This window comes from Lynx canadensis, chromosome D1 (genome assembly GCF_007474595.2).
Source record: "Lynx canadensis isolate LIC74 chromosome D1, mLynCan4.pri.v2, whole genome shotgun sequence".
NCBI classification, from domain to species: Eukaryota; Metazoa; Chordata; class Mammalia; order Carnivora; family Felidae; genus Lynx; species Lynx canadensis.
Genome location: NC_044312.2, coordinates 111,548,781 through 111,564,896, shown reverse-complemented (window position 1 = coordinate 111,564,896; position 16,116 = coordinate 111,548,781). Strand labels below are relative to the sequence as shown.

Sequence of the window (16,116 nt, the reverse complement as noted above, 5' to 3'; positions counted from 1 at the left end):
GGGGAGGAGGCATGGGGAGGAAGGAGCGGTTTCAGTGGGCACAAAGTGTGAGGCCAGCTTCACAGAAGAGGCCCCGCAGTCAAGTGGACAAGGTGACGCCCTCTGATGTGGGTCGGCCCGCGCCTTCCGCCGCCCTGCTCCGCGTGGCTCCGCGCCTCCCTGCTGCGCCCCCCCCCCCCCATCCAAGCTGATACAGCTCAGCCAGGGCCGAGAGCCGGGCGCCCGGATCGGACACCCTTCCCCAGAGGACGGCCAGCCACTTGGGTGGCAGGTTGATTTCGGCGGACCCCTTCCCCTGTCACGGAAGGGACGGTTGTTTTTTCTGGAGCCACCACCCGCCCTTAGCGTGACTACGCCTGCCCCGCTGGCAAGGAATCCCCGACACAATCACCGTCTGTGGACTTGAGGAAACGCCTTGGTCCCCACACAAGTCATACAACCGCTTCTGCTCGGGGAACTCACTCCTGCACGAATGCAGTGCATCGGTAGGCTTTTGCCCACCGGACTCCGTCCTGCCTCGTTTCCCATCATCCTAGGTACTGCTGAGTGAAGGGGTGGCCCTTTTGATGGCTGGGTGACAAAACTTTGCAGGACCCTAGGATGCAGTCCGGGCTCTGAACCAAGAAGGGGGTTACGATGCTGTGTGGGATGCCTGGTCCTGGGGCCTAGCAGGCAGTAGGGAGTGTGTGCCTGGACCCCAGGAGAGCCTCTGAGGCTCCCCTCAGAGCTCCCATGTCCCGGTACGTATGTGTGGGGAACCCCAGCAACCCCCAAGAGGCGGGCCCCCCGAGGGCGCAGAGGGCAAAGGGAACGGTCTGGGATGGGCAGAGGGAAAGGAGGCCTCACCTGCCCCACTGGAACCACAGGAACAAGGGCTGTTGTAGGTGTGGATGGGTTCTTTCCCCTTCTCCCCTCCTGCGCCAGCTAATAGAAAATGTGTTAGGGGCGCCTAGGTGGCTCAGTCGATTAAGCATCCGACTTCGGCTCGGGTCATGATCTCAGGGTTCGTGAGTTCGAGCCCCGCGTCGGGCTCTGTGCTGACGGCTCAGAGCCTGGAGCCCGCTTCGGATTCTGTGTCTCCCTCTGTCTCTACCCCTCCCCTACTCACTCTCTCTCTCTCTCTCTCTCTCTCTCTCAAAAATAAATAAACATTAAAAATTAAAAAAAAAACGTGCTAACAGTGGCTGCCCCGTGTCTGGTATTCCAGTTACAAGATCCAGAAGGGAGTGCGGCTCAGCTAGAAGGAGCGAACACCACCACCCAGAGATGGGTTAAGGGGCCTTTAGGACCGGAGTGAGCCCTCGAACGCTTGAAACTGGAATCACCACGTGACCCCGCAATTCCGCGTCTGGCAAATCCCCACGGGAAGGGAAAGCAGCGTCTCCAAGAGACTTTGGCAAACAGGCCCTCACTGTGTTCACAGCAGGGCGATTCCTGGCAGCCAAAACGCGCGAGCCAGGTGTCCACCCACGAACGACCAGATGCGCACCACGGGGTCGATCCGAACCCCGGAGCAGTCGTCAGCCTCCGACACCTGCCACGACCTGGTCGGACCGCAAGGACGCTACGCTGAGCGGAACAAGCCAGTCGCGAAAGGACAGACGCTGTGTGATTCCGCTTCTGTGAGGTCCGCCAGAGTCGCCAAATTCGAGGCAAGTGGGAAGGTGGCAGCAGGGAAGGGTGGGGGAGGGCTGGAGGGTGACTGTGTCACGGAGACAGAGCTTCCATTCTGCAAGACAAAAACCTCTGCAGATGGACGGTGGGGACGGTCCCACAGCAGTGGGAATGCGCTTAAATGCCACAGAACCGTGCCCTTAAAACGACTAAAATGGCAAAGTTGGTGTTACGTGTATTTTCCCACAACTTTTTTAAGATCCTGGAATTTAAAACTTCTTGAAAAGAAAAAAAAGGACTTCACACACACACACACACACACACACACACACACACACCCCAGTGTGATCTATTCGGCTGGCAGACAGAACCAGGCTTCGGGGCAAACTCCAGATCAAACAGATAGATGTACCAGCAGCAGAACAATCTTGAGTTTCATCTGGAAAACAGCTACTTGTGCCAGAAAGTTAAGGAACCGTGGCCTCTCACACACAGAAGACACCAGATCACTCAGACCCGAGCGCAGCTCTGCGATTTTGCACTAGACCCGGGAAAACCGGGTCTAGAGACTGCTGGTCTCGGCCTGTCTCTTCCCGCGCCCGCCGCCCTCCCGGGGCCCCCGCCCGGGTTTGCAGGCGTCAGTGGTCACGATGACCCAATGACGGAGGCTGAGGCCACGGGGAGCTGGAGACCAGTCCCCTCAGACAAGGTGGGATCTTCTCACAACGCCTTTCCTCCCTGGCACAACGCCTTTCCTCCCGGTTCCTTGGAGGGCTTCCTAGGATCATTACCCAAGTCGACTACTTGCACTGCCCCGGCACGTTAAGTACGCTTGAAGCAGAGGGAAGGACACAGTGGAGGCCGGGCCCCTGGCAAGGAGTCTGGGCCAGAGGTGCCAAAAACCCGCCCCAGGGTAATGGCCCTGGGGAGGGAGAGAAGTGGACGCAGTTGGGAAATTTCCAGGAACTAGGGAAGTGAGGGGTTGGAAACTGGGCAGAGAGTCTCAAACCGGAACGATGGGACGCCGGCCAGATGCTGTGCCTGGAGGCATCCTGACCTTGGCTTGAGGAGGCAGCTCTTCACCTGGGCTGACAGGGGGCTGGCGGCTGCACCCACCTCCCCAGCCTCAGCACACACACCTCCCCACTCCTGCCCCCGGTCACCCTTTCTGTTCTTCCAACGCACCAAATCCTTACTACCTCAGGGCCTCTGCACCTGCTGCCCTTGTCCCAGATGCTGCAGGTCTCGCTAAAGCAGAAAGAGATTTTATCCCCCTGGCCTTGCTGGGTAGCCCTACCGGCCACCTGTATTACTTCCCGATGCTGCAGCAGCAAAGGACCACAAATTCAGGGGCTTAAAACAACGGACATTTATTCTCTTGTAGTTCCGGAGATCAGAAGTCTAAAACCAAGGGGGAGGCAGGGCTGGTCCCTTCTGAAGCACCTAGGGGAGACGCCATTTCCTGCTTTTTACAACTTCTAGAACCCACTTGAGTTCCTTGGCTCAAGGTCCCTTTTCATATCCCTCCAACCTCTTTGATCAGTCATCACATCAACTGCCTCTCCCCACCGACCCCATTCACCACACATCACTCGGAGCCTTCTGCCTCTGTCTTTTAAGGGCCTTAGAATTTGCAGCCTCGCCCAGATAATCCAGGATAATCACCCGTCTCAAGATCCTTAGCTTTATCATATCTGCCAAGTCTCCTTTGGTTTGTAAGGTCACATATTCTCAACCCTGGGTATCAGGAGGTCAACATTTCAGGTGGCCGTTATTCACTTTACGTCACACCTCCCTCAGTCTCGATCACCATACTTGCCCCTCCTCCTCACTACATGGATCTCAGTGGGAATTTTTGTGTTCATTCGTTTCTTTTGCCGGCTCCTTTCCCCTCCGCCTGTTCTGGTTTATCCACTACTCTTTCCCAGCACCATTGCTGGTGTTCAGTAAATATGTGGTAAATGTAGGTAAGAAAGGATGGATGGTGTGTGGGAGATGGATGGATGGATGGTGGATGGATGGATGGACGGACAGACGGGTCACATGTGGATGGATGATGGATGGATGGACGGACGGACAGATCATATATGGATGGATGATGGATGGACAGACGGACAGGTCACATGTGGATGGATGATGGATGGATGGAAGGACGAACAGATCATATATGGATGGATGATGGATGGACAGATGGACAGATCACATGTGGATGGATGATGGATGGATGGACAGACGGACAGGTCACATGTGGATGGATGATGGATGGATAGATGGATGGATGGACAGATGGATGGACAGATCACATGTGGATGGATGATGGATGGATGGACAGACGGACAGATCACATGTGGATGGATGATGGATGGATGAATGGATGGACGGATGGACAGGTTACATGTGGATGGATGATGGATGGACAGACGGACGGACAGATCATATATGGATGGATGATGGATGGACAGACGGACAGGTCACATGTGGATGGATGATGGATGGATGGATGGATGGATAGATGGATGGACGGATGGATGGAGAGATCATATATGGATGGATGATGGATGGATGGATGGACAGACAGACAGATCACATGTGGATGGATGGATGGATGGATGGATGGACGGACGGACAGATCACATGTGGATGGATGATGGATGGACAGACGGACAGGTCACATGTGGATGGATGATGGATGGATGGACGGACGGACAGATCACATGTGGATGGATGATGGATGGATGGATGGATGGATGGACAGACAGACAGATCACATGTGGATGGATGATGGATGGATGGATGGACAGACGGGCAGATCACATGTGGATGGATGATGGATGGACAGACGGACAGACAGATCATATATGGATGGATGATGGATGGACAGACAGATCACATGTGGATGGATGATGGATGGATGGACGGACGGACAGATCATATATGGATGGATGATGGATGGACAGATGGACAGAACACATGTGGATGGATGATGGATGGATAGACGGACAGACAGATCATATATGGATGGATGATGGATGGATGGACAGACAGACAGGTCACATGTGGATGGATGATGGATAGACAGATGGACAGATCACATGTGGATGGATGATGGATGGACGGACGGACAGATCACATGTGGATGGATGGATGGATGGATGGACGGACGGACAGATCACATGTGGATGGATGGATGGACGGACAGACAGATCACATGTGGATGGATGGATGGATGGATGGATGGACAGACGGACAGATCACATGTGGATGGATGATGGATGGACAGACAGACAGATCACATGTGCATGGATGATGGATGGATGGACGGACGGACAGATCACATGTGGATGGATGATGGATGGATGGATGGATGGATGGACAGACGGACAGGTCACATGTGGATGGATGATGGATGGATGGACGGACGGACAGATCATATATGGATGGATGATGGATGGACAGACAGACAGATCACATGTGGGAGGATGATGGATGGATGGACGGATGGACGGACTGTTGGATGGATACGTGGATGAACGAACGAATGAATGAACAAATGAATAATCTCCCTCATGAAGGACAGAGGAAAATGTCGGCTTCTGCATTCATTCCCAGGATGCACTTTCCATCACAGGTGGTCCAGCCTAGCTGGAGAAAGGAGGAGAGTGGAGGAGGAGGGCTTCCCGCTCACCCTTGCCCATCCGGAAAGCCAGCTAGGCCTCGCAGAGACCTTTGAGTAATCTGCAGAGCTGGAGCCAAAAGGGCAAAGGCATTAACCTGGGAGACCCAGACCACGTCCACATTTGCCTCGTCTCCTGGAGGATCTCAGCCAAGGGCAAGAGAACAGGGCGGGCCACAGGGCCCGAAGGAACCAGCCTCTCACCGTAAGAAGGGGTGCAGTACCGGGCCATAACACAACACGGGTGAACCTGATGACTTTATACCGGGGGAAGGAACAAAGCACGAGAGACCGCTGCGTGTGTAATTCCATTTCCATCGAGCGTCAGGACAGGCAAGTAAATCCAGGCAGACGGACGGTGGATTCGTGGTCACCAGGGGCTGGGGACGGGGGGGGGGGGGGGGGGGGTTGCAGAGTGACCGCTCGCGGGTACAGGGTTGCTTCTGGGGGTGACGACGCGTTCCCTACTGAGACGGTGGTGACGGCTGCACAAGTCTGTGAATACACTAAAACCATTATACATGTTAAAGAAGCGAGCTGTCTGCTGTGTGAACCAGATCTCAGTAGCCCTGCTGAGAACGGGGGAGACTGGCCTACCGGAGCTGGAGGGGAAGATGGGCATGGGGCATAGAGCAGAAGCATCACCAAGCACCCCCCCCACCCCTGCCATCCCTCTGTAGTCCAACTTGGGAAACCGAGGCTCAGTTTCCCCCGGTTCATCAGAGGCAAAGCCAGGACGAGATCCCGGGGTTCTGGACCTCTCCCCGTATCTCAATGCCTCCGTGCCCAGTGCTGGGGGTGCAGAGATGAAGCGGCCCCAGCCCCCAGCTCAAGTCCTGCAGTGCGGGTAGGGGGCTGGGGGGGGGTGCAGGTGTCCAAGGGAAACACACAGTCGCTCCTTGGGCCTCAGTTTCCTCACTTCCAGAATCTGGGCACCTTGCAGGCAGGGCTCACGACTGTTTCATTCATCAGTGGCTTCCCAGAGCCTAGAACAGCGCCTGGCACAGGGCAGGTGCTCAGTATACACGTGTTGCATGAAACCTGTGAGACAGGGGGTGTTGTAGGATTGAACGACGGAACTGATGGCGGACCCGACTCACAGGACACAGGATGGTGCAGCTGTGGTTGTCCTGGTCACCCCTGCACCTGTCCCCTGAGCGCATGGCACAAATGGCAGCAGAAGGGTGAGGACGGCACAAGGAGGGCCCGGAGGGGCCGTTCAGAGCGGCCCGGCTGGGGTCACAGCCACCCCAATTCACCTGTGTGGCACGCCTCCCTACCCCGGGGCCTTTGCTCGTGCCCACTTCCTCTGCTGGGGATGCCTTCCTGCTCCTTCTCCCCCGAGTCACTCCTGCCCAACTCTCCACGGGCTCCACCATCACCTCCTCAGAGAAGCCCTCCTGAGCTACCTGGCCTCCTGCTCAGGTGTGGTTTCACACGTGTCTGGGCCGTCTGATTCTGGTCCGCCTTCGCTGGACTTCCACCGTCCTGTTCGGCAGCCTGGGGCACAGCGCCCGGCACTTAGCGGGCACTCAGTGAATGCCAGCAAGAGCAGGGAACTCCCTGGGGGCCGTGCGGTGCGGCTCAGAGGGGCCGCCGGAGGGCTGGTCCCCGCCCGGCCCGTCATCCGGCAACGGCAGGGCAATCGTGGACCCCAGAAGGGCCCTGTCAGGAGCCAGAACCTGCCTCCCGCCCCCAGGAAGCCCCAGCGGAGGAGGGTCCCGGCCTGCACCCTTGGCCCGTGGCCGGGGACAATTACAAATAAAGATCCTTTGTACTGGGAGGATGGCAGGGTGGCGGCGGCTCAGGGCACGAGGACAGGATGTGAGAGAGCAGGGAGGGACCGACCGTGGCCTTGGCGTCTCGGCACCGTCCTAAGCCCTGCGGAGGGAGCCCGGGCACGAATGAATGAATGAATGAATGGCGACAAGCCCACACACAGAGCCTGAGGCAGCGGGAGGCCGAGCGCCAGCCCGGGGCGGGGGCTCCCTCCCTGTCCCTGCGGGAGCCCAGCCCCCAGACCTGCCCCCCACGGCCCCGACTCCCTGCTCCAGGTGGGCACACTGGCTGGGGGACCCAGAAAAAACCCAGGTAAAGGACGACCTTCCCATTTAGGAGTCCCTCCCATTCGTCTTGAAAGAAATTTCCAGACCAAATAAGGCTTTAGAGCTCCTGTCCACTTCGCACAATTCCTTTTAAGTGTCCGAATGCAATTACACTTGGAACTTGTCTGCATCCAGCCTCCCCCGGCCTCCTCCCACCTCCCCCTGGCCCCCCCACGTAAACAAGCAGCCCAGCTGGGCCCCAGCTGGCCTGCCCTGGAGAGGAGGGGAGGGTCACCCCCGCTGCCTGCGCCCTGCCCAGCCTCTCCCTCCCTCCCTCCCTCCCTCCCTCCTTCTCTCTCTCTCTGGGGCGTAGCCATGAGCTTTAGCACCCTAGAGCCCTCCTTCTCACCCCCTCCCTAAAAACGAAGGCCCCCAAAGACCCGCTGGGCCATGCAGGGCACGGTCCAAGGCTCCCCCCTCCGCTCTGGGGTTTGCAGGGACGTCGGGTCCCTCCATCCAGGGTCAGGAGGCCCGTGGCCCCAGGGCAGGTGCCAGGGCCGCGCTCTATTTCTGGGTCCTCTTCAGGGTGCCCACCCCGCCCCCCATCTGGGCACCATTTCCTCCCACAGAGAAAGCACTGACGGGAACTCCCTCGGGCTCCCCGAGGTCATGAGAAAGTTGGCCCAGGGCAGGGGTGTGTGCCTTTCCTGGTGCCTCCCCGGGGAAGCCACTCCTCACCACTCCCCGTCCTCACGGTCCCCCCTGGGGCCCCTGCGTCCCCCCCCCCCGCCGACGCCCGCCTCAGGCTTTGCCTCGCTGCCCCAGGACCCTGAGGAGGCTCGCAGGGTAGGGGGGGAAGCCTGACTCATCCTCCCGCGGGTCAGGCACGCACAGCCCGCCAGTCCCCCCACCCCCCAAGGCGAGCGCTGTGATTTTCCCCTTGTGCCATCTGATTGCTATCAGGGCTGGAGAAAGGGAATTCCCGGTTCCGTAAGCCGGCAGGGCCCCCCCCCCCCCGCCCCAGGCAGACTCCAGGTGGGAAGGGGGACGGGGCCACACCTGGGTGGCATTGCCGTCTTGCCCCCGAGTCTACCTCTCAAAAGTGCCTGCGCCACCTTCTCCACGGAGCCCTCACCTTGCCACCTCCCGGCTCCTCCGCACCAGCCCTGAGTGCATTTGAACCACCGGGTGGGGACCTGCCCCTGGCGGGCCTGCGCGCCCCGAAATGCCCAGTGGGAGCCAATCCCAGGCAAGCGGACAGCCCGGTGCTGTTTCTCCAGAGCAGCCCAGCGGAGCTGCGAGGGCGCAAGGGAGATGAACAGCTGGACTCCCGAAGCAGTGCTCGGGCCAACATGACGTCACCAGGCCGGGGGATGAGCGCCCAGCGAGGCCTGGGCGGGGGGGGGGGGGGGTCCCGAGCGGGGCATTCCTTCCCGAAGCTTCATCCCAGCTGGGGCTCGGCCCCTCCTCCCCCCTCCTCCCCTTCCCCCTCCCTCCGGGCCTGGAATTGGGTTTGGGGCGGGTTCTGCTCCCAGAGCCATCTCCTCCGGCGGGCGGGCAAGCAAGGGCCGTCCTCTGCTCTGAGCTCGCGTTTTCTGAGGCTCCAGCCAGTGCTCTGGGCTGGCCCGCTGCCCTGGCGGGTCGGCGGCCAGAGGCCGGTGTCGTGCTCCAGGAAGGAGAGACCTCCGAGGACCTGGGCAGCTGCAGGTGGGTCTGCGGGGGCCCTGGGCCCAGGGCAGGGCGTTCTGGGAACCAGGGCTGCAGGGAGGAGGCCAGGCGGGGAGGGAGAATGAGGTGGGCGCCGTCAGGGCGGGCAGCCCCCAGAAATCACGTGGCTCCAGGCAGGAACCCTGACCCTCCAGAGCCGCCTCCCGCACACTCCCGAGGCCCTGACGGTCCCCCCTCCGGCGGCGGCAGGAGCCGGCATCCTGGCAGGGCCTGACCCCCGTGCTGTCCTCCACTCCCGACCTCCCCCTCTGGCCCTACCCCCACCCTCGCCAGCCGTCCAAGTCCGCTTTCTGGAAGGGCGGGAAGGGAACACCCAGCCGGCAGCGTCCCAAGTGCAGAGAGATGGCTCCCACTGTTCCCAGGGGCTGCACGGCCCGCGACCTCCCACCTTCTCCCGGACAGATGGCACCTGGAGTGCTGTGGGCTCTCCAGTCCCCAGAGTAGCCTCTTCAATTCAGTTGTGAGCTGGAGGGGTCGGGGGGGGGGGCAGTGGGGTGGCGAGGAGAGGGGCTGGGAAGACAATCAGGGAAGCAGGGCTTGACCGTGCCCACTGGAGGACAGCCTCGCCCCGTCCCCGTCCCCGACAAACTGGGGGCTGACTCGTGGCAGGGTGGGCCGAGAGGGGGCCGACAGGCGGCCGGAGCCCCAGTGGGCCTTGTGCCTTGAAGGGAGGGTCAGGGGTGCACCGAGCCGACAGCTTTCGTCGTCCTGCCGTAGCAGCAGCTGGTTCTGCCACAGCCCAGACCCCACCCCAAGAATACGCGAGGCGCCCACCCCTCCGCCCCTGCTCGCACACGCCGCTCACGCACACGCCTTACGCGTGTCACGCACACGTGTCTTCTCATCGTCCGTCTGGGGGGTCCGCTTGGCTTCCAGATCTCTGCCTGGGCGCCATAGCTTTCCAGACTGCCCGGGGCAGGCGGGAGGAGACACAGTAGGGAGGCCCCCACGTGGAAGCAACCGGCAGAGGTGAGCCCTTCCTACGAGCCGGGTCCAAGCTGGGCATCACGGGCTGGCCCCGGCCGGCTGCCCTTTCGGGGCATCTGTGTGCCGGGGGCCTAGCTCGGCTGGGGTGAGAGGGCAAGGTTTGCAGTCAGGACGTCCCCGAGCGCCCAGACCCAGGATGGCGTGCGACCAGGACGGCCGAGCGGGAACGCCGGGGACGGGGGCGAAGGGGACCAGGAAGGATAGGGTCTGAGGGGCCGGTAGCTTTGGGGTTGCAGGCAGGAGAGGGAAGCCCCAGCGGGTGGGTAAGCATGAGACCCGGGGGGAGGCAGTGGGGACAGTGCAGGGGCTGGAGCCCGGATGACGCCCGGGGGGCGGTGGGGGGGGCTACAGATCCACCCTTCGCAGCACCTGCTCTCTGCACGCACACGCACGCAGACTCGCCCACCGATCGTCGAGCACCAGGGCCCCCACCCCGCGTACAGCCACCTGGGGCACTGGCGCCAGCAGGCACTGTCACGGCAGGCCACGCTGAGACCCACCTGCCGGGCGCACAAGCGCTTGCCCACAACACACACGGCCACTCTGCCCAAGGGCCTGGGGCAGAAGGGCGCTGTGGGGGGCGGGGGCCCGGAAGGGAGCCGGGCCGCTGGCGGGCCAGGGGTCTGATGCCCTCGCTGTTCTGTTCTCCGCGCATCCCCCCCGCGCCGGGGCTCGGGGCTCGAGAGGACGAGCACTAAAGAGGGTGCAGGCAGCGCGCGGACAGCCCCCCTTCCCGGCCAACGACTGGCGTGCCTGGCTCGGCCCGCCCCAGCCTTCCCCAGGCCTGCCGCATCGGGGAAGGAATTCTGGGGGAGGCCGCCGAGCAGCAGCATTCCTCGCATGGGGAGAGGGGTGCCGGCGGCCTGCGGCTCAGCCTCAGTTTCCCCACCTGCACGGGGGGAGGGACGGGTGCTTGCCTGCTGGAGCGGAGCTCAGGTTGGGGGACAGGAGACCGTTCGAAGGGGCACCTGGGGCAGATGGACCAATGCTCTGCCCGGCCAGCGCGGGGCAGCCTCCCCCAGGTGGGGATGTCCACCCCGCCACCCCCAGAGCCGTCCTGGCTGGCTCCCTCCAGCTGCTCCAGCCCCTCTAGTCTCAAGCACGCACAAAATCTCCGAACTTGCTGTTGTCACATGCACCCCGGGCAGGGGGCCTCACCTCCCGGAGCCCTGGAGTGCCCCTCATGGGGGAGCAATGCTACCTGCTCCGTAACGGGGAATGAAGACCAAAAGCGATGGTGGCCGCTGGGTTGGCTGCCACCGACTGCCGGGGACCCCTGTGCCACCACCGTGGGCCGGCAGAAAGGAGGAGCCCAGGAATGTGTACGGGTATAAACGTACGTCCCCAGAAGCCATCTGGTCGCAGAAATCTCACAGATCAAGCAAGAAGGGGGGAAGGAGAGGGGCTTCTCCCCCAGCAAGCAGCAGAGAGTATCTAGAGTATCGTGGGGGGGGGGGGGGACGAGGAGCCCAGGCAGGAGGGGACAGTGTATATGGATGTGACCTGTCCCGTACTCAGCAGGATGACCTCTGTGCCTCCCACACAGCCCTGCCCGGAGGGAGCCACGTGCTGGCTTGTCAGCCTTTTCCTCTAAGGTGAGAGCCCCCTGGAGCCTGGGGACGGGGATCCGGAAGGTGGAGGGGCTTTCTGGGCGGGGGGGGGGGACACGGCTGCCCTGACGTGACCCTTTGTTCCTTTGCCAGGGGAGGTGTGCGGGGCCGCGAGCCATGAGCGGAGCCGTGAGGAGTCTGGACTCGCCGGGCCTGGAGATGGTGGGAAACTGTTCCTGGGAGGCCCATCCCGGGGACAGGAACAAGGCAAGTGCTGGCCGGCAGCAGAGGGGGTCCGGGCACCGTCGGGCCGGGTGTGGTGGGAGAGGCAGACGGAGCCCAGGACCTCCTCCCCCTGCACTCTGCCGCCCGGGCCCATCCTCCGTCAAAGGACGAACAGGTGGGCGGCAGGCCCTCTGGACCGTGTGGCCCCCCAGGTCTCCAGTGTCCTCATCAGTGAGACAAGCACGGGGAACCGAAGCCTCGAATCCCTCCCTGTGCAGACCCTGTGCTCCGTTACCACCTTGACCGGCCTTGTTCCGCCTCTCCCCCGTGGAGACGGGGTGGTCAGCGTTTTCCCGTGGCCAGTCCCTGCCAGGAGGCCCTGAGACGCTGGCTGCAAGGTGGCGCTGATGTCGTGTGCCCCACGGAGCACCACCTGCTCCGGGCCACCCCGTGAGGCCAGGGTCTGGCGGTCCAGGCACCCGCCGGGGCCGAGACTCTGACAACGCACCAGGCCAGCACCCCTTCTTCTCTTCCCAGCCCCCTACTTCTCTGAGGTCCTTGAGAATTCTGGAATTCCCTTCTGAATCCCAGGCGAAACAGTCTCCAAATTGGAGGGACCCCCTCGAGTTTACCCAGTACGACCTCATCCACATTCGAGGAGACCCAGGCTTGCGATGGGCCAGTAACTAGACTGGGACGAGCCCCGAGGTCTGAGCAGAGGCCGGACTCCTGCCCGGGGCCCGTGTCCCTTAGCCTCCTCCCATAGTGACCACCGTGGGGCAGCAGCCACGGGACGCAGCGATGGGACTGGCTGGGGAGAAGTCTCCAGAAACCTCCAGAGAAAACCAGAGCCCCGGGAGGGGGGCCAGGCTCCGGGGCAGGCATTTTACAAGGCGGGATGTGGCTGGAGATGGCAGCCACATGCCCCGTGACTCACCCGGCCCTCCCGCTCTGACTCCGAGGAAGGGATTGCAGACTTTTTCCAGCCTGGAGAAGCTCTGAGTGATCCCTCTGCGTGGGCTTGTCTGGGCACCGGGTCTTACGGATTCTGGGTCTGGTGCCCCAGCCGGGGGCGGGGTGAGGCAAAGCCACCAACAGGAAAGGCTGAGCAAAGAGGAAGCCAAGGGGCTCGGTGGCTGACAGACAGACAGACAGAGATGCTGAGCCAATAAATGTACCTAGAGCATGATGCGTGGTGAATAGGACGCCCTTAAAGAGCTTACCCTGACCTCACAGAGTCTCCCCAAAGTTTGGCCAACGCCCTCCGGCCCCTGCTTGCAGATTCCCCTTGGCCGGAGCCAGGATGGAAGAGCTGTTATGGGGGATCAGGCCCCAGCTTTCTGGCAGAGCTGGGGGCCATCCGGAAGGTGGCAGAACGCTCCAGCCTCCAGAACCTGTTTGTTTTCTTCGGGAGGGAGTCACGAGCAGTGGGAACGAAGGAATACCCGGCGTTACCCCGGGGTCAAGGGTCAGGTTCAGGCTCTGTGGGAAGGGTTAGTGATATCTTCCCAGGCTGAGAGCAGGCGGTGACAGCGCTCTGGGCAGCCTTGTCACTCGGAATGAGAGGTCAAAATGACAGCCTGAGAATGCATCCAGCCTGTAGATGTGTTGTGTTTGGCCCACAGGATGTTTTTTAAATGCAAACATGTAAAGATCAGGGAGGTTCACGTTACAATCCAGAGTTCGGGCTTGTCTGGGGAAAGGGCGATGGGGCCACTGGGCCCACGGTCGTGTCCCCCACCCCCCCAAAACCCGCCCCCCCCAGCACCCACCAGCTGGAGCAAAGCCCACCTTGCTCAGATCTGCCGCCCCTCCCCCACAGTCGCAGGGGACCCACCTCGCCCAGACCCAGCAGGCAAGACAGAAACCCAGCCGGGTGCCCTCAGGCAGCCACAGCTTGTTCAAGTATCAAAGTGCTTCCCCAGAGCATAAACAGCTGTGGCCTCCAGTGTCTCCCCCTCCCCAGGGAATCCCTGGCCCACACCGAGACCCGTCATGATCCAGAAAGCCAGAGTCTCCCTGGCCCCCCAGGGGACCGCCTCTGATTCCCCAGGCCTCCCCGATCCCATTATGGGACACAGTCCTGCTCCAGTTAGGGCCAGGGTCCACTTTTTAAAATCAATTATTTTATCTTTAACTTTATTATTTTTTTTGAGAGAGAGAGAGAGAGAGAGCGAGCTCTGGAGGGTGCTCGTGCGAGCAGGGGAGGGGCAGAGACAGCACCCCAAGCAGGCTCCCGGCTGGGCTCGATCCCATGAACCCCGTGAGATCACGACCTGAGCCGAAACCAGGAGTCGGACGCTCAACCGACTGAGCCACCCAGGCGCCCCCAATTATTATTATTTTTTTTAAGTATTTTCATGTTTGGGTGGGAAAATGGCAAACGTACAGGAGACGGGCGAGAGCCGCTCATACGCAGATACGCCCTTCACCGGTTCATCGTCAGCCTCTTACCACCTGCGCTTTCTCTCTGTGCACCTCACGATAGGCTCCTTCCCAGAATTGTTGGGAAGCAGGTTTGCAGACATCAAGCCCCCTGGTCCCCAAACAGCCCGTACCCCTTAAGAACAAGGACATTCCAGGACGGAGCCACAGTGCCAATCCAGGGTTGGTGCCATCCCAGGACACGCGGTCCATTCGCACATCCCCCCGGCGCCCCGTGACATCCTCTCCGGCAACCCTTAGAGCCACCGTGAGGTCCGGGACGCCGCGTGGCCTTTCCGGTCGCGGATCCATCGTCCTGCAATCTGGAAAGGTCCCCCGGGCTTTCCTCACCTCTCGTGACGAGGACACTCGTGGCCCAAAGTCTGTTCCGACAGGTGGGCGATCGGGTGCCTTTCCGGGGGACTGACGTCGCCCCTGTCGGCCCTCTCCAGGCTGCTAGCCGCAGGCTCTGCGACACCGCGGCGCAGAGTGGTGGCACTAGGCGGGAACGGGGGTGGCCTCTGCTCCAGACGCCGGGCTGCAGGTGCAGGGGTGGGGGCGGGGCCCAGCCAGCATCACAGGCGTCTGCCCTCTGCCCCCCGCACAGATGTGTCCCGGCGTGAGCGAGGCCCCGGCGCTCTACGGCCGTGGCTTCCTGACCATCGAGCAGATCGCCACGCCGCCACCGCCGGCCGTCATGGACTACATCTTCCTGCTCCTGTGCCTGTGTGGCCTGGTGGGCAACGGGCTGGTCCTGTGGTTTTTCGGCTTCTCCATCAAGAGGAGCCCCTTCTCCGTCTACTTCCTGCACCTGGCCGGCGCTGACGCCGGCTACCTCTGCAGCAAGGCCGTGCTCTCCGTCCTGAACACGGGCGGCTTCCTGGGCACGTTCGCCGCCTACGTCCGCGCCGTGTGCAGGGTCGCGGGGCTCTGCATGTTTGTCGCCGGCGTGAGCCTCCTGCCGGCCATCAGCTCGGAGCGCTGCCTGTCGGTCGTCTTCCCCGCCTGGTTCTGGCGCCGGCGGCCCAAGCGCCTGTCGGCCGTGGCGTGCGCCCTGCTCTGGGCCCTGTCGCTCCTGGTCACCACCGTCCACAACTACTTCTGCGTGTTCCTGGGCCACCGAGCGTCCGGCGTGGGCTGCAGGCACATGGACGCCTTCCTGGGCATCCTGCTTTTCCTGGTCTTCTGCCCGCTCATGGTGCTGCCCTGCCTGGTGCTCATCCTGCACACGGAGTGCAGGGCCCGGAGGCGCCAGCGCTCCGTGAAGCTCAGCCACGTCGTCCTGGCCGTGGTTTCAGTGTTCCTCGTGTCCTCCATCTACCTGGGGGTCGACTGGTTCCTCTTTTGGGTCTTCCAGATCCCGGCCCCCTTCCCCGAGTATGTCACCGACCTGTGCATCTGCATCAACAGCAGTGCCAAGCCGGTCGTGTACTTCCTGGCCGGGAGGGACAAGTCACAGCGGCTGTGGGAGCCTCTCAGGGTGGTCTTCCAGCGGGCCCTGCGAGACGGCGCCGAGCTGGGGGAGGCCGGGGGCGGCACGCCCAACACGGTCACCATGGAGATGCAGTGCCCCTCTGGGAACGCCTCCTGAGAGGCCAGCGCCCGGGGGGGGGGGGGGGGAGGCAGGGGCCGCGGCCTCCAGAGACCTTCTGCCGCAGGACGGGAGCTCGGCCACCGCCCCGGGGCCCAAGTGCAAGGAGAAAAGTCGCTTCCTGCCCTCGCGCCTCCTTCCCCGAGGGCTGGAGGCGCTAGGGGCCACCGGGAGACTGAGAAGCCACCTGCAAACGGGCCCCGACAGACACCCCCCCCCCCCCGCAGACATTGTCCTCGGCGCCCAGAGGCCTATGTATGGAAGTCACCCCGGGCTGGT

General features: G+C 61.9%; 1 protein-coding gene across 2 annotated transcripts; it reads left to right on the top strand.

Moving 5' to 3' along the window:
- Positions 1-8,888: 8,888 nt before the first annotated feature.
- LOC115524734 (mas-related G-protein coupled receptor member F) lies at positions 8,889-15,837 on the top strand. 2 transcript variants are annotated; one of them, XM_030331315.1, is made up of 5 exons: positions 8,889-9,039; positions 9,937-10,029; positions 11,594-11,642; positions 11,751-11,864; positions 14,854-15,837. In XM_030331315.1, exons 4-5 carry the CDS (start codon positions 11,775-11,777, stop codon positions 15,835-15,837), a joined length of 1,074 nt encoding a protein of 357 aa, XP_030187175.1. In that variant the 5' UTR covers positions 8,889-9,039; positions 9,937-10,029; positions 11,594-11,642; positions 11,751-11,774. The 2 variants fall into 2 exon arrangements, with proteins under 2 accessions (XP_030187175.1, XP_030187176.1); XM_030331316.1 differs by lacking the exon at positions 9,937-10,029.
- Positions 15,838-16,116: the final 279 nt, after the last annotated feature.